Below are 22811 nucleotides of genomic sequence, written 5' to 3'. Positions count from 1 at the left end.
GCTAAAACTTTGCCTTTTATAGAGTTGGTCACACTCACTGATGATCAATTATTCAAGGGCATTTGATGAGCAGCACCTGTCTGCTACTTAGCATCTTAATTCTTGTGAAAGCAGTAAGTTTTTACTTGTTTTCACAGATGGCTTTATTTTTGTTAAATAAATCATGACACAGTGTACTGGTAATGTGTTGTTTATCTGAGGTTTTATTTACCTAATTTTTAGACCTGCTAAGGACAAATTATTATTATGTCCTGATATGTAAAACCATAAAATTCAAAGAGGGTGTATATATATATATATATATATATATATATATATATATATATATATATATATATATATATATATATATATACACACATATATACATACATATATATATATATATATATATATATATATATATATATATACACACTGTTAATGTCATTATATCCAAGTTTAAAACTTTTTCACAAATATTAATCATTCAGTCACAGATTATACTAGTGGCCCCATAAGAAACACAGAGACATGTCCCAGAAGTCTTCTCAGTAACTTACCCCCCAAACGAGCTATTTTCTTTCCCACTCACCCACTCTCTTAACAGCTGCCAGACATTTGTTTCCCTGTAGATCTTCCTTGTTCAGTTTTGTTATTAGCTCCAGATGACATGCCACCCCCACACATCTGTACCTTGCTCCTGCCTGTCTTGGACTCTATCACTTATAATTAATTTAGACCACGCTTCAGTACAATCATGTATCCTCCTGATGGAACTCCCCTATCAAGGTACGCATTGTATATTATGCAACCATCAGTTTCCTTAACCTTCCACAGTCTTTGGTTTCAGTATGATTAAGACAAATGCTCTGAGTATGGGTTTATCTTCTTTATATCTATTGTTCTATCAACTATTCTTCTTTGACATATTGGTGACAAAAGCAGGCATTATAACATATCTAATATTTAATATTGGGGAAATTAATTTCTGCTCCAAGGGGCTGCATGTGCCTTTTGCCTGCTAGTGGCTGCCTACCTATGCCCAGTGCCCTGCTACTACTCCTCTTTCACTATCCTTGCTCTGGGGGATCAATACTTATTTTGCCTAATATGGGGGTGTTGGTCTTGTGGCTTGATGTGTCTGTCTGCTAATACCTGGCCTATCCTGCCCAGTTCCCTGCCCCTGCGCCTCAATGCCCTTTTTTACAATAGGGAATCAATTCTTATTTTTTTCTAATACGGCGGGCAGATCAGTCTTGTGGCTGGATGTGTCTGTCTGCTGATGCCTGGCATGTGCCCTGCACTGTGCCTCAATGCCCTTCCCTACTCCTGGGGATCAATTTTGTTTTGTAATATGGAGGGGGGAATCAGTTTTAGGATTGGATGTAACTGTCTGCCAGTGCTTAGCTTGTCCTGCCCTGCCCTGCGCCTAAATGCCCTTCCTTACTCTGGTGGATCAATTAAAAAAATAAAAATGTAATGTGTGATAGCTCAATATAAAAACTATGCAGCATCACTTATAATTGGATAGACTATATAAAGAATGCTAAATAAATTGATGTTGCCTCACATAAACTTTGTCTTTTCTTCACAAAAGACTAAAGGGTTACTCAAAACTCTTAACAAAGCCACTGTCATGTTTTACAATAAAAGTTTGGTTTCGGTTGCATTAAACACTTTAGTTTTGTTTAACATATGTGCGGTTACTGCGTTATTAAAGAAAGGCAAACAGAGTCTGTTTCTTCGACCTGTCACAGCACGGAAGTATACGATTCAAATGCCTTTTAAAAATTACTCTTAAATGCTTACCAACCAACACAAATACTGCAGTTAAACTTAATCTGGCACCAATTAACAGGTACAAACAAAAAAAGAAAAAAAAATGAGATTTTCATGGTAATCCGTACCTGTCATGGTACAAAAAGCTGTTACATGTATAATAAAGAAGCCGTCCATTATTATATTCTTAGATCCCCCACATCTGAATTGACTGGCACTGTTCAACAAAGGTCTAAGTAGCAAACTCTAATCACACACATTCACATACTGCATTTTGGCTTCTGGGCAGGGAGTCGCATAACTGCAGATCATGAAAACATCTGTTAATTAGATTTTGGGTCTTTGCCTAAAATGCATGCAAACACAGAATTGTACAAGAATACCTGCAGGTCAAAAGACAATATCGTATAATTAGCAAGCTTTAAGAAATTAATGAAGGAGAAAAAAAAAATATGACAGTTTTTGTGAACAGGTAATAAATAGTTTGGCAGGTTTTAATTTAAAAAAATAGATAAATCTTATTTTTTTTTCTTTCGGGGAAGAAGTTGCATGTTTGTTGTAGAGTGTCATGTATTTTTGAAATGCTGCGCATGGAATTTTCTGATAAGAAGTGCATATGGTAAGCAGTGTTCCCTCTAAGCTGTGCGCTTGTGTGCGCGCACATAGCTTTCAGAGGGAGCGCACACGAACAAAAATTGTGCGCACAACCAGTAGCGTACCGAAGGGGGGCGGTCCGCTACTGGTTGTGCGCCCAGCACCCCTCCAGAGACGGACAGTGACGTCCGCCGCTAGAGGAGCAAGCTCTTTTGGGGAGATCAAGGATCTCCCTCTAACCGTCTTTAAAAAAATCAAGGAAGCTGGAGGTCTGTAAATGCAGACCTCCGATCCTGCTCCCTTTCGATGCAACTGATGCTGATGCTGTTCGTCGGAATTTGATGTCATATCCCGGCGCACAGCACTGAAGCCACGCCCACCGCCTCCACTGCAAAGAAGAGGAAGAACGAAGAGGAGGAAAAGGTAAGTGTGTGAGAGTGATGGGTGTTATGCTGTAGTTTAAACTGAATGTTTGTGAATGATTGTGTGTGTGATAGCATGAATGTGTAAGTGTGTGGGGGGGATAGCATGGCATAGGGAGGCTGTAATCATATTCCTATCATGCTCAGGTTCCAGCATGTACTGGCTGCCTGAGCATGATAGGATTGCTGTTAGCAATTATATATTTTTTTGTTCAATTTTGGTGTGTTAACCACACCTTTATTAAAAGCAAGTAACACACCAAAATTGGACAGAAAAATTTGATAACAATATTAATATATATATGATTGCTAACAGCAATCCCACTCCTATCATGCCCAAGCAACCAGTACATGCTAGAACCTGGGCATGATAGGAGTGTGATTGCTGTTAATCATATATATATATATATATATATATATATATATATATATATATATATATATATATATATTGTTATTGATTTTTTTGTCTAATTTTGGTGTGTTTGTTTTTGTTTTTCAACGTGTGGGGGGGGTCATTTTCGGTTTCAGTCAAGTGAATGCTAAATTTTCAGGTCCAGAATTTTCATTTCGGTGCACCCCTATATAGATATAGATACTAGGCCAGACACTAAAGTGGTAGGCCTACACCACATCAATGTTTGGCTTAGTATATAGTGATTGGGATTATGCTGCATTATTGTCAATGTCTGGCTCAATGTATAGTGATAGGTGTTATGTTGTACCACGGTCAATGTGTGCCTCTGTATATAGTGATAGGTGTTATGCTGTACCACCGTCAGTGCGTGCCTCATTATATAGTGATAGAAGTTCTGCTGTACCACTGTCAGTGTTTGCCTCAGTATATAATGTTAGCAGTTATGCTGTACCACCGTCAATGTTTGCCTCAGTATATGATAGCAGTTATGCTGTAACACCGTCAATGTCTGCCTCAGTATATAGTGATAGGTGTTATGTTGTACCACCGTCAATGTCTGCCTCAGTAAATAATGATAACAGTTATGCTGTACCCCTGTCAATGTTTGCCTAACGATAGAAGCTATGCAGTTTTAAAGTGTGTGTGTGGGGGTCCCACGTACAGGATCCGCCCCAGGTGCCAAATACTCTAGGTACGCCCCTGCGGACAACAGTTTTTCCCCAAAAAAATTTTTATGCGGCCTGGTGCCTCCGCTCGGGATTCGCTCATAATTTATTTATGCAGTGAGAATTTCACCTTTAAAAAAACATTACAGTAACTAATACTGTTGTGTAACTAATACTACATTATCACGATATAATGTAGTGTTATTAACCATGAGCGAGCTATACCAAAAATATTTTGGCTCTGGGAAAATTTTTGCACAAGAGAAATTTTCTGCGCACACCACCTAAGAAAAATTAGAGGGAACATTGATGGTAAGTCACATGGTCTACTTCCATTTTATACGGCCATGCCTTTCATGCAGCTGTGTAAGAACAAAAACTTGCTTTACATGATAGTTCCTCTGGCTTTGTGGGTCCCTTCCTGACTTCCATGATTCCTTGGGGTCAATACTCTCTCAAGTGTTCCAATTACCAGCTCAATTGATCTGCCTATTGCGGACTAACAAATTCCAGAATTGTGCAAAATAAATGTTGTAATTCTATTGAGTGACCTTGATCCACCCAAGTAAGGGCAAGTCTAACACTAGTGCCCAGTAGAGAATCTTATTTTTATTCACGGCTACTTGACACTCGGTGGCCGTAACTAGTATATAGGTCTTGAGTTAAGGCATCTTAATCTTAAATACAGATCATGCGTATGATCTACATGGCCTACAATAATTACCAACATAACAAGTCTCAGTAAAGCTCTACCGTATATGGTTCCCTAACCAAACCCCTATCACTCTTTGGGAATCTGAAGTGTTGGGAGGGAAACATGTAGACTCATGCATGTAAGTTACCAGGGATTCAGTGGTACCTCCACCAAATGTATGCACCCTGGAAGGAAGGAGTAGTACTTCTTATCAAAAGCAATCACAGCTCCCAGCATCTCAAACAATCAAAAAGGGACACTTAGACCGGCAGAGCTTTGCCAAAATTGGCACCAGCTAGCTATTAACATAATTTGGAATTTACAATAAGACTTCATTATTTTATTTGCCTATTTAAGTATTTTGGTGGAATTGTGAAGCATATTTGTAGTTATTTCTGTACACACTATTGTGACATTTAGTGCTTTGCAATACCCATAGCAGCCAAACATTCCAAGTTTCTAAAAAAATCAGGTAAAGAAAAAAGGATCATGCATATTACAAGGGACACTTGAGAGGTATGAAGATGGCTGTGAGGCAATATACAAAGTCTGGAGAAGACTTATGCCCCCCCCCCAAAAGTCTGGACTGTGGGTTACATGGTAAGGACGGGCTGCTTCTGCTCATTCACTTGCAGAGTGGTGACATTTGTTATTCCTTTGTTGTATTTTTAATACTATACATGTTGCTGTACTTTATAAATGTTAAACCAACCCAATTGATAATTGGTCCAACCATAGTACCAGCTTTTTTATATCTGGAAACCCAGGAGTTAATCACAATAAACCTTTCAAAAATAAGGGCTTGATAAGATGTCATTTGCCCCATGGTTATGAAAACACTGATGAGAGCTATTGGTCCTTTTATGAAACAGAGTTGATACAAAATGTTTTCTGTGTTAAGTGTTTTTTTTTATCCTTTTAAACTACTGTGGTTACATATTTCTCAGTTAAGATCGGAATTCCACCTCATATTTGAATGGTGCACCCTTTTTGCAGCATTAACCATCATCCTGTAACCATGACGGTTGACATATTAAGTCTGCATATATGCCATTTTTAAAATAATAAAATAGCATAAAACGTTTTTTTACTGAGAGGTTGGTAGATAAATAGAACAGCCTCCCATCAGACATGATAAAAGGGTTACACAGTAAGGGATTTTAAAAATGCATGTGACTATATTGAATTTAAGACATGATGAAGGACTGATGTAAGAGTCTTACATCAGGAAAAATAGTTAGACTAGATAGTAGACTAGACTTATCTTTCGTCAAAGTCTATATTTCATTGTTTAATGCCAGAATTTTCAGATCTGGGTTGTAAGAAGGGAGGACTTCTATATATGACCATGTATATATGTTATCTAGCCTTTGAACCCTGTTCTTTGGGTACCAGTACAAAATATTTTAGGGAGCACAATTGTTTGATTACATGTTAGTTCAAGAAGTCAAAAAATGTGGTTATGCGTTTAGCATTTGAAAACTTGTCAAGACAGTAGCTGGTAATATCACCTCTCCAGCTCCTGTTGGGGCTAGAACTGCCATTGAGGCTTAATGGCTAAGGTGGGAGATTTCAGTTGAGTGTTGCGAGTTAAACTTATTCACTTGACAACTTTTGCATTATGAGGGGTCATCTCTGAAAAGGATTGAGCTGGCCCTGGAAAATGCATAGCTCCAGCTGTAAGATGACTTTTAACAAATCCCATTGGCTATATATTATACAGGACCAAATAAACTATTCTTGCAGAAGACAGTATCCAGAGTTCGGGCCTTATAATATAAAGTAATATAATTAAGTTGAAACTATGTGTGTTGTACACACTTCCTGTCAGGTATAATGGAAACTGTAGACAATAACCTGGACAGCCAAGGTCATGCCAGTGATTAGCAATGTGTCTATTTAACAATAGGTGAGACACGACATAATGGGTAGGAATAATCATGCAGATTCTGAGTACAGGACATTTAAATATCTTTCCACTATTACTTTAATCCATTAACAGAGATACATATGTTTTAATATACAGTCGTGTAAAATGTAGTAATATGATTGTTTGATGACAGTTGGCATCCTTTATAAGGATTGCGCAGGAGGAAGGAAATTCGTGCTTAGATTTTTTGCACGGCATTCTGAGTTTAAGCTGTACTAACAAGTGTGTGGCTACACAACCGAATTAGCAATGGCATGATTGGTACTAAAATGTCCCTTAGTATTATTTCACTGAGTGCCTTTCCATGCTTATTAAAAAGTACAATAAAGGCCTTATCCCATAGTTTTAGCACATTAAATAATTGTTTGCAATTCTTTATCCTTGGGAAAATAAAAAAAACTATTTTAGGCACCAATGTTCCAGAAACATGAGATGTTAGGCCTTGTTTTATTACAAAAAAACAATTATATTAAAAGGGCTCCAGGCTTACTGAATCTGTATTTATCTCACAAAAATGAGGAAGAGATGAAAAGTTTGAGTCATACCAAAGCACTGTGGTTTCTTTAATCTGCCTGCATATAACTCATTTAACTGGTCATTGTTTCATTTTTTTTTTAACTTTATTAAACATATGAATAACTGGCAACTAACTAGGACACGTGAGTTACGGTTTTTAAGAGTTTCTTTTCATGGGCTGGCAAGAAAGCTCTAACCTCAAATGTATTACATATCCCAAGGCTTTGCCAAGTAAAGGTTTAATCCAATGACGTTTGAAGTATTAAGTAAAAATAGCAATGATGTAAGGAAATATGATCAAAAAACTTTTTTCACAACATATTTTTTTATAATGTATATCTGAAGAATATGTTGTTCTATTGCGCCATCTAGTGGCCACAAAGTTATTACAAATTTAATACTTTAACTGCACAACGTGTCTTGTGTCTGTCTCAATATAATAATTAACTCCAAAATATTTGTTGGTCTACTCTGAGTTCCTACAGACACTTGTGTAACACTGATATCTTAATGTCATCAGTTTTTCAATTTCCTGAAAGGAGAAAGGGTGCTGACCTTAGTTCATACACCTATGTTTTCCATCTTCCTGGTGTATTATATGTTTTAAATAGTTGCCTTACACTAAGAGATCTTTGATACTAGCTTTAGAGAAGACTCCCACAGTTGTTCACAGTCTTTTGTATCATTTGCAGTCTTCCAGGAAGATTTTTACAACTCCCTAATTGGATTGAAAGTAGGATTCCAATGCAGTATTCACTAAATTAAGAAAATCTTGCATTAAGTGCCATTGATATGCATGTGATGATGTCAGAGCAGGAAAATATCATTCTAGTGGGACATTAAAGATAATTATAATACAAGCGTTAGATGTTTTTTTCCAGTGTTTGATTCTGGTTTTATCTCAGATTTAAAATTCCCCTTTAAAGACCTTTTCCCATCCTGTGTATTTGAAAAGTCACCCAGTTCTTCAGTGTCCTTAATTGGCCAACCACGTCTATCTGCTGAGTGACACAATTAATAAGCAGAGAATTAGAAGGCATTAAAGAACCCAATTTGCTGAATTACTGTAAATCAAGCAAAATATGCAAAATTCCCATTAAGCACTGTAGGTAGGTGGATTATGCAAGCAGACTGCCAGGATAAGTAGTTACTGTGCATGTTATGACAGAATGCACACTTACATTTAAAGTCTTTCTCAACATATTGGTAGGATTAAAACACATAAAAGGTTGGAAGGATGCTTATGAGTGAAGCTTTCCTACAGTAACGGGAACCCATGTGGAAACAGCCATCCAAAACACACTATACCTGTGTGAGTTCTTCTGTGTGCCTTCAGATGAGAACTTTTTGTGTAGACCTTGTTACAGCCTTCAAAATCACACCGGTGTATTCTTCGTCTTCTGGAGTCAGGAGATTCTGATCTTCTCTGGCGCCTTGTGCTTTCGATACTGAAGGGTGAGACTGAACTGCAAAACAGAGTAATAACTGTAACAAAATGATCCTATTTATAATAATGCACAGTTGATACTGTATAAGAAGAGATAACGTATATAATAAATAAGAAGTATCAAAATTAATTAAAGATTCTGTCTTCTCTTGGACCAATATAGCTAGTTTCATTTGAGGATTTGAGTCAAGAATAGAGCCGTGTCACTAATTCCACAGGAAGAAAGGGTTTGCAGCAGAAGGAGGTGGCCTTAAAGGCTACAGAACGATTTAAGAGGATACGTAAGGAGGGCCTTTTTTTTTTTTTGTGGTGAGAATATAATTAGTAGTTTTGGTGACAGCTGTCTCAGCAGAGTCTTCTGGACAGAAACCAGATTGGAAAGAGTCAATACAGAGTTGAAGTAAAGAAAGTGGGTTAGGTGATTGTAGAATGGAAAAATAGAAATTGACACCATATTGGAGAATACTCTATAAGTGACAGAATGTTACATATCTTTATCTTTTTAAGTGCCACATTTTCGTGTAACCAATGCAGAACCAATACATAAAGAAGAAAGGGAGAACAGAAATCCTTACTATAACATCTGCTAAACAATCTTTATACATAATATATTACCATTATTTCCAGTTTCTGTAAAAACATTACACACCAGTAGGTGGCAGTAAATATCCTCCAAAGGTTTATGTGGTCCCTGTTCTATTACAGGTGAAAAGTTACCTTTCATAAGCAAGACTCTATTTCAACAAAATATGAACTGTGCGAACGGAAATGGAAATATTAGGTAGTGTTGTATCCTAATACTTAGTTATTAAATACAGAGATTTCTGCTCTTTAACATAATATACATATATACATAATATACATGTACATTAATGCTTAGTCCATTTTACTAAAGCCATTTTATACTTTTAACACAGTAACAGTGTGATTAGCCATGAAGCTGGCCACAAGTCCTCAGATATCAAAACAAGGACCAATGGAACTTTGCGTTCCCACCAGGATTAGTGATCACGAGTAACCTCTCTCTCTCTTTCGCTACATAATTTTTAATCAACACCTTAGTTACCATGGTAAAAGAAGTAGTCCTGGCACTTTAAGGCCAGCAGCCAGTTGGGATACACATGGCCACACACACACACACACACACTTTTATACACTGTCAGCAGTAAAGGTAGGGTGCCAGATGACCATTGAATGTGTGATTGAATTCTATTGTGGGTCATCATCAGACTTTCCACCTGGATGAAACTGGAAAAAAGGCAACTGCAACCAAACACCTTCAGTACAAAGAAAATTGTGAGCACTGTATGTCACTGTTTTTGGTCTGGTAACAGAAGAAATCCGAAAATCCCCTGTGTTAGCCGGTTACAACCGATATCGTTGAGTAAATTACTATTAAGGTACAGTAACAAGAAGAGTCACATTGATTTATTTTTAACGTGTGCTCCAGTGGAAAATAAATCACTTACAGCAAATGACTGACAGTTTCTAACACTTGAACTCCTTAAAAATGTAAATGATTAAAGCAAATGTGAGGATGTTAGAGTGCAAAATAATACATAAGATGAAAAATTCAATGAGACTTGTTTCAACTTAATAACCACATTACAAACCATATAGGACCTAATGCACTGATCTAAAACTTAACAGGATTTAAATGAAGTGAAAAATACATGATTAGAGAATGACTTGTCTATACCGTCTATACAGTCTAAAACAAGAGGAAAAAAAGTATATATAGAGATCACGGTGCCTGCATTACAAAAGGTTATAACCGTTTTTTCCCTTTAGAATATATTTTTTTAATGCTCCCCCATTTTTATGATGTTTGCCAGTAAGTCGCTAGAATATATTAATGTACAGATTAAAGTACAGATTTACCTCAAGTCGCCTTGTATTTTACATGGACACATTACAGCAAGTGTCTAAGAAATCAAATATATATAAAAAAAAATGTAAATCCTTATTAAAAAAAAATAAATATTTTATTAAAATAACCATTGCAATATGCTGGCATATTATACACATTCATTAATTACTACTCAGATCTGTATACAAAACAGTAACATTAGTATGATAATTTGAAAGACACACACATATATATTTATACATACACACACAAAAGTAAATTAAGTGGATCTGGACACATTTTTTCACGGGTAATGTATTTTAATTTAACCTAATTGTTCAATTACTCAATTGGCGGCCTAGAGTTGTGCTTTGATCTGCTTAAACAAGCGGTTATTTTACATTGAAGATATGATTCACTGTGAGTAAATTGTGAGTTATGTTAACTAAATATGTAGAAAAGATTTCAATTGGTGAGTATGGTTTTAAGGGTTAATGATGTAGGAGCATCCCAGCTAGTACTTTTCTCACTGCTGAATTTTTTTTTTGAATATAGAAAGATTTATTCAGAATACAGTTTATTAACCTCCTGATTGCCATCAATAATCGGCAACTACATTAGATTCTATATGATGGGGCATCATACGCAGCTAATTTACAGAGTTTCCAAGTACGTTCACAAGTGAGAGGTCTACGACAGATGATAACATTATAGTGCACTGAAATTTCTTGATCCCGAGCTTGTCACATCCAGTTATTCATCTATAAACTCTGTTTTGACATTTCTGAGACCATTAAATCTTGTTTCTCGATCTGACATTGAGCCGTTACCCTCCCACATCCCCCTTGCCGTTGCCCATTGTTGCCAAGGAATTGATGAATAATTATTATACAAAGCTGCAGGATGACATTAAACTCCCATTGTTCAATATTTCCAAAACGGAACGTGTTCACATGGTTAAATTAAAATACTGGATGCACAAATTCTATAGGCCAACAATAAATATTTAATTTGCTAACAAGCGATGAACTTAAATAAAAGCTTAGTTACTAAGCTTAACATTATGATGACCCCCCCCAAAGAAAAGTTTTAGTAACAAATTAAATTTCCTGGTGACCTAAAATCATGATGTCCCTTAAGTTTATATGAGTATATAGAATCAATCTGCAGGTTCCTGATTGGAGTTCGCTCAATCCTGAACCCAGCCACTAGGGGAGAATACATTTAGAGCATATGAACACATGCCTGTGCATGCACACTTGCATTTAGAGGGTCTGTGATGCTTCCTACAGCCAATGTAAGCAATTGAAATGGTGCTACATCGATAAAATCTAATGATTTCTTTAATGCTCCCCCATATTTAGGATGTGTGCCAGTAAGTTGCTAGAATATATCCATGTACAAGAACAAGACAGTTTTAGAAACACATGTGAAAATGGAAAAGGCTTAAGCCCCGTCTACATTGATATCACGCGTCATGTTGCCTAGCGCCGTGAAACAGCATCCATAGAAACACAAAAGGAAGTGAACCAAGCTGAAGACCTGTTGTGGGATCCGATGGTGCAACAATATAACAATGTAGTAGCCACGCTAAAGGTCCAGCAAGTCAACAGATGTGAAGAAGAAAGTATTTAAAAACAACCCAAAAATGGCCAACACTGGGTATTAAAGCACACAAGAATGTAAATTATGGACTTAAGCAGTGCACAGACCACGCAAGTATAAAAAATACACGTAATACATGCAGCTATCTGCAGAATGGAAACCAAAGGCAAAAAAAAAATCCTCACGGATGTATAGCACAATACAAAAAAATCCTTCACACAAATAATTCAGATACCAGGTACATAAGAAAATTGTAGGCGATAAAAGAAGATTCAAAGCTCTCCTCGCATGCACCAAAACCGCACAACTACCGAGAATAAAGGGGTACTTAACTTCTCAGATATACTATCAACATCTGTACAAATGTCTGCTTTGAGTAAAAGACTTAATTTTGTGCCTGTGTGTAACGGGGATAGATTCAAGTGGAATTACAAAAATGTTTTTTTTATGTGTGCACTAAACTTGAAAATTTCCTTTGCAGACCCTCAACACCAGTCAATGAGAGCACCAAAGGCAGGGGGTGATAAGCCTGCTGTCGTACTCACACCATCTGCTTTGTCTTTGTATGAGTACTTGTAGAAAGAAAAGTAAATTTTATCCACCTGTATTGAATTTTTTCAATACGTTTATGAATGTCACTAGGCGACAGGTTGAGGCCGCACCATGGGATAAGCCCATTAAACATTACAATATGCAGCTTAATGAAGTAAAAGCCCTACAGAAACTGAGTAAGACCTCTGATATCATTATCAAGCCTGCTGATAAGGGGGGTCTAATTGTAGTGCAAAATAAGACTGATTAACATGCTGAGGTTATGCGACATTTGTTGAATTACACATTGCAGGGTCTTTAAATCTGACTCAACGAGACATATTATGAATATTATTAATGATAATAGAGACAGTGGTGGAAAGAGGGGAACGATCAGGAAGCCTTGGGAACTTCTAATTAACCAACATCCCATTACCCAAGTCTTCTATACAATCCAAAAAGTGCATAAAGATCCTACACATCCTCCAGGACATCTATGGTGGCTGAAACTGAATCAATCTGTCTTTCGGTCACTGGGGATTTTCATTGACCACATTCAACAACCTTTAGTAGGGAAATACCCCTCTTACTTGATGGACACAACATTTTATTTAGAAAATAAAAAACTTGAAAATTCAGGATGTCCACAATGGATGTATCTAGCCTATACACAGCTATACATCACGAGAGTATTGCTGCCTTTAGAGAAGCTCTAAAGATGCATTAGATGAACATTTCATTGACTTTCTGATCCAATTACTTGAGATTGTCCTCACTAAAAGCTATTTTGATTACAGGGAACAGCAATGGGTGAAAATATGGCACCCTCATATGCTAATCTATTCATGGCTTTGTCTAAACAAAAAATATATTTATAACAAGAATCCATTTGCTGGATCCCTTAAGACTTGGCTGAGATATATCGACGACTGTTTTGTTATCTGGGAAGGCACAAGCTCAGACTTTGATGCCTTTATAATTTACATTAACTCTCCTGATAAAATCAAATTTACTGCTAATTGTGACATGCAGACTGTTGATTTTCTAGATGTCTAGATGTGTATATAGGTCTGGGTCTGATATAATGGTTAGATAAGATCTACTGAGGGATATCACTGGAAAAAAACAGAAAAAATACCATTAGTAAATATTTTTTCTGGGTTTTCTAACCAATTGATTGTTCTAAGGAACTAGGCAAAACTACAATGTGAGGTGGGGCATTTATTGAAAATGAAACCCATTATAGAACACAAACGCGCACCCAACATACTTGGCTAAAACAGAACTAGATCCAATCAGAGCTTCCTGTCTAAACCACTTTTTGGCACCTACCTGTGCCTGGGAAGTAACCGTTATAATGTCTGTGCATAACTGTATATACTGTAGATCTAGGTCTGATATAAAAACTGCCCTATACAGTATACCTATGGATGCTAATACACAGACTTTTTATCCTTTTGGCCAAAAAAGTTCCATTTGCAAAAGCTAAGGGTACACAGGAAAGTGATGAAACAAAGTTTTAGGACAACTCAATATCATATATCAGCAGTTCAGTAAATCCCTTTTGGCCACCTCCAAGAAAAAGGCAGACAAGGTCTACTGAGGGATGTCCCCCAGAAAGAAACAAAAATAATACCATCTGTAGATACTGTTTCTAGATTTTCTAACCAAATCAGGGACATTTTTCCAAGGAATCCTGCTGCGCTTGGTTTCCTTTCTACTGGTACCTAAAAGTTACACGTTTCATGGAATGGTGCATAATGAATGTTTGTATTATACACCTAGAGATAGCTGGGGGATGAGCCAGAAGTCTTATTTTCTAACACCAATATCTAAAAAAAATGCCTGTGCAGATTTGCATTTTACTTTTTTGTTTTCAAACTATGGCTTCAGTCAAAAGTCTTTTAAATCATATGTACATGCATAGTTTTGGCATATAATGTACTTACTATTAACAATTAATTATCTAGAAAGGGCTAAAAATATACAGTGGACTTTACATAAGTATGCGTAAGGGAATATACTGTATATGATAGAGTATGTTTTTTTTGTAACACGGATAAATTCAAAGTAATGCATTTTGAGAATATAAATAAAATCTCACCTTGCATAATAAATGGACATGAATAAAATGATTAGCACCCCACAAGGATATTATATTTTAACCCCCACATTCCATTGCATATGGGTGGTGTAAAGAATCATGGATAAGGGAGCATACCCTCACAGGGTAAACTGTTAACCACTTCTCCATTAGCTGGCTTTCTTTTGGTTAATGACTGGGTTAAGTGAAAAGAATTTGATAACATTTAATTATTTAGGGGAAAATGGCACGCTTAAGAGTTTTTGCACACGTATTCTATAAGCAATGTTGTGTTAAAGTGACATGTTCATTTTAACACTCCTTGACCAACAATAGCGAAACCGAAGAATAAATAACCACAATTAAGAGAACATTCAAAAGGGAATTAGAGACTTTCCAATATTGATTCCTCTAGAAATGATTCCAGATGCTACACTCATCTATCTTGGAGTTTTTTCTCATGTGGGTAGTTAAAATAGTATCTGGTTTTAAACTCGGCTGGTATAGTAGCAAACCACAGATATGGATTTAAAATATGGTGAATATAGTACACACACACACTGGTCACTTTATTAGGTACACCTGTTCAATTGCTTGTTAACACAAATAGCTAATCAGCCAATCACATGGCAGCAAATCAATGCATTTAGATGTGGTCAAGACAAGTTCAAACTGAGCATCGGAATGGGGAAGAAAGGAGATTTAGGTGACTTTGAACGTGGAATAGCTGTTGGTGCCAGACGGGCTGGTCTGAGTATTTCCGAAACTGCTGATCTACTGGGATTTTCATGCACAACCATCTCTAGGGTTTACAGAGAATGGTGTGAAAAAGAGAAAATATCCAGTGAGTGGCAGTTGTGTGGACGGAAATGCCTTGTTGATGTCAGAGAAGATTAGGCAGACTGGATCAAGATGAGAGAAAGACAACAGTAACTCCAATAACCACTCGTTACAACCAAGGTGTGCAGAATACCATCTCTGAACGCACAACACGTTCAACCTCGAAGCAGATGGTATACAGCAGCAGAAGACCACACCAGGTGCCGCTCCTGTCAGCTAAGAACAGGAAACTGAGGCTACAATCACTCAGGCTCACCAAAATTAGACAATGGAATACTGGAAGAACGTTGCCTGGTCTGATGAGTCTCGATTCCAGCTGTAACATTCAGAAGGCAGGGCCTTGTATCAATGGCTCAGGCTGGTGGTGTCATGGTTTGGTGGGACATTTTCTTGGCATACTTTGGGCCCCTTAGTACCAATTGAGCATCGTTTAAACGCGACAGCCGACCCGAGTATAGTTGCTGACCATGTCCATGCCTTTATGACCACGGTGTACCCATCTTCTGATGGCTACTTCCAGCGGGATAATTCACCATGTCACAAAGCTCACATCATCTCAAACATGCCAATGAATTCACTGTACTCCAATGGCCTCTACAGTCACCAGATCTCAATCCAATAGAGCACTTTTGGGATGTGGTGGAACAGGAGATTCGCATCAGGGATGTGCAGCCAACAAATCTGCAGCAACTGCATGATGCCATCATGTTCTTGTAGATAGTATGCCATATGGAATGAAGGCAGTTCTTAAGGCAAAACGGGGTCCAACCCGGTACTAGCAAGGTGTACCCTATAAAGTGGCCAGTGAGTGTGTGATATATATATATACCGTATATGTGTCTTTAATAGTTCACAAGAGGTGTTTATTTCACTGCATAATTAACTGCAACTTCTATATGTGAAGACATTCCTGGGAGATCTTTGCAGAGGCACAATAAGGAGCAACCTGAAAAAAATTCTTAGAAAATATGCTGAAGGGCGTTTTTTTTTTTCTAAGCAGGAAATAGACAGACAAATTAATATTATCAATGCAACTAATAGGACCATGATATGTCAATCATAGGTGCCCCACATACAGAATACTTACTCTTGCACTGCTCGGGCTATGGACAGTGCTGTGGATCCAGTTTCATTAACACTGTCTAAGGTTACATTTGGCAGATCGTCATCATCATCACTATCACTTTTTAGGTGTCTAGGAGAAAGCCCTCTTGGATCCATATGTGCTAAAAAAAAAAAAAAAAAAAAAAAAAAAAAAGGTAGAAAAATGGCAATGTCAAATGTACAGTTCATAAAAATCTAAGGCTTGCATACAATTGTGTGTGTAATATATATGTCTATATATATATATATATATAGATATATATATATACACACACATACATTAATATATAAATTAATAATAATTGCTACTGAAATTTACGTAGCCTTATATTTTGGTGCGTCAACATGCCGATAGTATGCAAGAGCGGGATCGTTATGTTAGTTCTTGTTATAATCTATTTTTATTGTCATTTATATTTTTTCCTCATGTTAACAGGGCTACAGAATCTGCTGGTGCTCCATCACTTAAAAATAAACAAATAATAGTAATAATAAAGCATGTGCAAATTTTTGTTCTCTGACCAAATATATGTGGACTCCCCTCCTAATTGTTGTGTTTAGGTGTATACATTTCTAACAAGTGTATCAAATCAATCACAAAGGCATACCATCTCTATAGACAAACATGGACAGTAGAATGAGTCATTTTGAAGAGCTCAGTGGCTTTTAATCTGGCATCGTTATAGGATGCCACCTTTGCCACAAGTCAGTTTGTGAAATTTCTGCTCTGCACACAAGCCGAAGGTCACTGTGCCCAATGTCAAACTTCAGCTGGAGTGGAGTAAAGCACATTGCCACTGGACTCTGGAACAGTGGAATCATTCGTCATCTGGAAGTCTGATGGATGAATCTGGGTTTGGTGGATGCCAGGAGAACACTACTTACCAGAATACATAGTGCCTACCGTAAAGTTTGGTGGCAGAGGGATAATGGTCTGAGGCTGTTTTTCAGGGTTTGGGCTAGGCCCCTTAGCTCCGGTGAAGGGTAACATTAATTGCTACAGCATATAGAGATATTAGACAACTGTATGCTTCCAACTTTGTGGCACCTTTTTGTGGAAGTCCCTTTCCTGTTCCATCATGACCTGTGTCAGGGCCAGCCTTAGGGGTGTGCGACCTGTGCGGCCGCACAGGGCTCCATGGCAATGGGGGCGCCTGCCCGGGACTTAAATTAAAACATCGGGGTTTTTTTTGTTTGTTTGTTTTTTTTAACTTTATTTAACATCCTCCATGTTAAAAAAAAAAAAAAAAAAAAAGGAGGACCTCTCAAAGTCATCGTCAGGGTGAGAAGGAAGGAAGACTGAACTGACTATCACAGCCTTCTCCTAATCTGCAGTCAGTGTGGCAATTTGGTGTGGTAGCGGAGGGAGTGATTGCATGCTAGGGAGCGTGGAGCAGGGCCCAAGGAAACGCTTTCTGGGGTCCAATTTTTTCAATATTTAAAAAAAAAAATTTGTTACAGCAGATTAGCTGTTTTTCCCTGTATTTAATGTATATTATTGTTTCCAGTTATATATCACTGTACTTGTTTGCACTTGCACATAAACTATTTTTAATGAAAGCTAGTTGTTTGTTACAAGACTTCTTTCCTTTTTTGGGGGGATGGGGGGCACCAGAGGAGTAGTGCGCACAGGGCGCCAGAACACTTAAGGTCGGCTCTGACCTGTGTACAAAGCAATGTCCATAAAGACATGGTTTGACACGTTTGGGGAGGAGGAGCTCTGACTCTAACCCAACTGAACACCTTTTTAATGGAATGGAATGCCTACTCATTCAATATCAGTGCCTGACCTCACAAATGCCCTTTTGGCTCAAAGGGCACAAGATCCCACAAACCTTATCAGAAGAGTGGAGGCTGTTATAACCACAAATCGGGGGACAGCACTATATTAATGCCCATGTTTGTGGAATGTCCAACAAGCTCATATAGGTCTGATGATCAGGAGTCCACATACTTTTTGTATATTGTATTCCTCTTTAAGTAATGTATTGAATAATGCTTGTTTAGATAGCATACTATTAAACTTTGCCTTTATCAGTTGTGAAATAACTCAGCAACATGATGATGTCATTGCTAAGACCTTCTGTTTATTTGGTATAAGAACTGCAGTGCACTCTTCTACTCTTATCAGGATGCACTATTGATATTATCTGCTAATCCGAAGGCGAATATTCTGATAACTGAACTACAAAATTTTGTTCTGTGCTAAACACAATGCAACACATTCTCATGCTGTAGATAATTACCACCTGCAGACAGAATTATCCAAAGTACGTTTTGAGTTTAGTCAGCACTTCCCACTCCTGCAAACATTATAGCACTGCCATAAAACACGAAGATGTGTTACAATGTATGAAGCCGCAAAAGCCAGGATTTTTTCTTGGGTTTTTCTTGCGAACTCCAAACTATAAAATATATTCCAGGCATTTAGGTTCACAGCTCAGCATACCTTTCTAAAACACACAGATGAGACACAAAATGCATCTCTTTCTCCAAGTGACAGTGGAGGAGTAAAAATATAAATTATTTCTTATTGTCCCGCAGACCAAGGGGCCACCCCACTTGGTTTGTGTTATTTAAGCACTGCTGCAATACAGTAGTCCTGTATGCAGTGAAGTCATCCCATTCTCCCTCTGCTGCAGTAAAGAAACAGTGAGTCATTAATAATGTAGATGGCAAGTCGCAAGCCAAAAATAAACACGTTGTGCTGTCTGGATTTTTCTGGAAATATACTACAAAAATTATAATTACTGTCCATAATTTACAACAAAAATACCTTATATATATTTATATATATATTTTTTTTTTTATTTTTTTTATGTTTCTGACTTAATATGCTGTATTATGTACAGTATACCGATCAATTATTATTAAATCAGTATTACACGCCTCGTCTATGTATTTTCAGCCACAACAAAATTTGATGATAAATTTATTCTTGCAATTGTAATACATAGGGGGAAAATCTCTACCTAATGTGGTTTCTGAGCCACCCACTGATACGAGTGGGTGTGCCATCCTGTTCATTGATCAAGAATTAGCACTATAGCTGCTTTCCATCGCAGCATGGCCTTGCAGTATCAAATTAATTAGTCTCTGACTACAAAGAGCCCCATGGTTCCCTTCTGCTTCTTCCCCCACTGTGAGTAGTCCAACATCAGTTTTGTTTATGATGGCTGCATGAACAAAATACATTACTACAACCGCCACCTCGCAACAAACAAGTTCCAGCTGTGTACCCAATACAAAAAGTGTTACCACCAAACTGCAGGACTATAAATGACTTCAAAAACATACATTTTTTGAGGTTTTGGAGGCAGTAGGTTCAAAATGTATTAAATACATTTATAAACATGCAACCTTTGACATTACCCCTTTAGCTAGGATGTTTACTATAAAAAAACTAACTACAGTGGTACCATATTTATTTTTTTGTATGAAGTCCCATTACAGAAAAATGCTGGCCATAGTTAAAAATACTTTATTAATTAAATAAAGAAATTAAATAAAAAATTAAATAAATATTAAAAATATATTATTTAATACTAATTGGGGAAAAAAAAACATTTTATTTCTCCAATATTGTTCTCCGAAATCAACAAAATAAAACGCCTTATTTGTTTTTCTGGCAAATCCAAGCACTTTTAAGTCAGTTTCAGTCTCCTCACACTACAAACTAAGAACTTACTAAAACTTTACTTGTTAATATTTGTGCACCACAGAATTACATAGAACCAAAAACCAGTAGAAAAGGTTTATTTTAATAGCATGAAACACATTTTCATCTCTGCGAACTGAATCACCGGTGAAAATGTTTTTTTTTAAATTAGATTATTAATATGATAACCTTTTTGTGCTAGTGCTTGTTTATCTTACCATTAGATAATATGGATATATATTTTCCTCATGCCATATTATACACCGTATAATACGGTACTAGGCAATTAATAATTTGAACAATTCATGTCTACTAAGGTTATTTTCATAAGCATATGTGACAGCATGCAGTTCCATCATTGTCATTTTCAAGTGCCAGAGTTTCCATGTTATTTTTTACCTTTAAGATGTCCTCTTCCATCTTCTAAAAGAGGTACAACTATGGTAGAATTCATACTGCCTGGTGATCTAACTGCTGTGTAAACAACAGGAACAGACTGAACAACAACAGGAATACGGTGAACATGGCTCAATTTGTTCGATTGCAAGTTTATAGGACTTGAAGGAGGTACTGGGTGAATAATGTGCAAAAACTGTTGTCCTCCAACTCCAGATGCTGAAGCTACTAGAGGTCCCGGGGTTAATACTGTTGGCACTGATGCCGTTGAAGATACAGATGTTATCACTGTTGGAGATGATGCTAGACGGCTGGACGAGGAGTTTGAGGAAGGTGAAGCAGCAGAAGTGGTAATGGAGACTGGTGAAGATACTGCTCTGGGTGAGGATCTTGCTTTATTTATTGACAAGTCCACAGGCTCGGTTTGTGTTTGAAAATGGTCAGTAGATAGTAAATCTTCAGGGGGTTCTGTTTTCACACTGTTGAGAAGGAGAGGTACAGCTTCCATGTCTGGAAAGTTTTGAACCTTTGGGGACTGAAATAAGAAAAAAAGGGAGAATTAATGTAGAATTGCAACTAATTACACAATGAATGAAACAAATTTGAGAAAAACCGAACATGAAGAAAAGGAAAAACGTTAGCACCCAGGCCCAGCCAACTGTGATAGACAGATAAAAAATACTTCTATCTATTAGGTTTGAGGAACACACATACAGTAAAATAAAATAGAAAAATAACACCCCACTTATTAACCAAAGGTTGCCCCAGAGGCCTGCTGATCCCTAATGCAAACAGCTTACAGTCTCTAAAGGTTATAGTATAACAGGATCGTAAATTATTCTTTGTCAGCCAAATTATTACCGTTATTATCATGATCCTTATTTCTACATACCGTATTTGCTCGATTATAAGACGACCCTGATTATAAGACGACCCCCCAAATCTTAATATTAATTTAGGAAAAAAAGAAAAAGCCTGAATATAAGACGACCCTATAGGAAAAAAGGTTTTACCAGTAAATGTTAATTCATTTAAACACTTTTTTTAATAAAAGCTATGCTTGAGAAAAATATTTTGGTTTTATTTCCTTCTATTTTCCAACCTGCCCCCCAGTTATGCACATCTGCCTCAGAAGTGCCTTATACCCCCTATATGCCACTGTGCCCCATGATATGCCTTTTAACCCTCTAAATGCCACAGTGCCCCATAATATGCCTTTTAACCCTATATGCCACTGTGCCCCATGATATGCCTTTTAACCCTATATGCCACTCTGGCACTTAGAGGGTTAAAAGGCATATTATGGGGAAGAGTGGCATATAGGGAGGTTTAAGGCATTTCAGGAGGCAGAGTGGCATTAAAGGGGTTAAAAGGCATTTCACAGAGCACTCTGCCTCCAGAAATGCCTTACACCCCCCATTTAACACCCCCTCCCTCCTCCAAACTTACCGGTGCTTCTGAGTTGGGGGGGGGCATAACACAGGAGGGTCCAGGTCCCCTGCATCTGAGCCCCAGGTGCTTAGTCCGGACAGCATGTAGAGCTCCACGCGAATCGCGTAGAGCTCTACACGCTGCCCGGACTAAGCACCGGGGACTCAGAAGCACCGGTAAGGTCCCCTGCATCCTCCTGTGTTATGCCCCCCCTCCAACTTACCGGTGCTTCTGAGTCCCCAGTGCTTAGTCCGGGCAGCGTGTAGAGCTCTACGCGATTGTATCGTGTAGAGCTCTACGCGATTATATCGCGTAGAGCTCTACACGCAGCCCGGACTAAGCACCGGGGACTCAGAAGCACCGGTAAATTGGGGGGGGGGGTAACACAGGAGGATCCAGGTCCTCTGCATCGCTGCGGGGGATCTGGATCTTAGTCTCATAATCAGACCTATTTGAGGTCTGATTATAAGACGACCCTGATTATAAGACGAGAGTTATTTTTCAGAGCATTTGCTCTGGAAAAAACCTCGTCTTATAATCGAGCAAATACGGTATTATGTATCCACACTCCATCTAACTAAAAGCAACCCGCAGTCATGACTGGTCATAATTACATTGTGTAAACATTTTAACAATTACTACTTTTAATTTAACTTTCTTAATTGAATAAATCTGTAAAATGGATTCTATAAAAGAAAAAAAGAACACAGTTTAGACCTCAGAGACTCCATGAAGTCACATAGTAATCAGGGGCATACCTAGAGTATTTTGGGCCCGAAGCGGATCCTGTATGTTGCACCCCCCCACACACACACACACTTTAAAATGTAAAAGGATCCACAAAAAAATAATTTTAGCAAGAATATT

General features: G+C 37.6%; 1 protein-coding gene across 1 annotated transcript in view; it reads right to left on the bottom strand.

Moving 5' to 3' along the window:
- Positions 1–22811, bottom strand: part of KLF12 (KLF transcription factor 12) — a 91640-nt gene that overhangs the window by 4029 nt on the left and 64800 nt on the right. The window contains exons 3-5 of the mRNA XM_053455408.1: positions 20517–21048; positions 16443–16581; positions 8309–8466 (exon numbers count right to left, since the gene is read on the bottom strand). Of these exons, the coding sequence (XP_053311383.1) occupies positions 8309–8466; positions 16443–16581; positions 20517–21048 (829 nt within the window). The remainder of the gene's footprint in view (positions 1–8308; positions 8467–16442; positions 16582–20516; positions 21049–22811) is intronic.

The sequence above is a fragment of the Spea bombifrons genome, chromosome 2, assembly GCF_027358695.1.
Source record: "Spea bombifrons isolate aSpeBom1 chromosome 2, aSpeBom1.2.pri, whole genome shotgun sequence".
NCBI lineage: Eukaryota > Metazoa > Chordata > Amphibia > Anura > Pelobatidae > Spea > Spea bombifrons.
The sequence above is the reverse complement of the archived record's forward strand: the minus strand, read 5'-3'. Positions and strand labels throughout refer to the sequence as shown.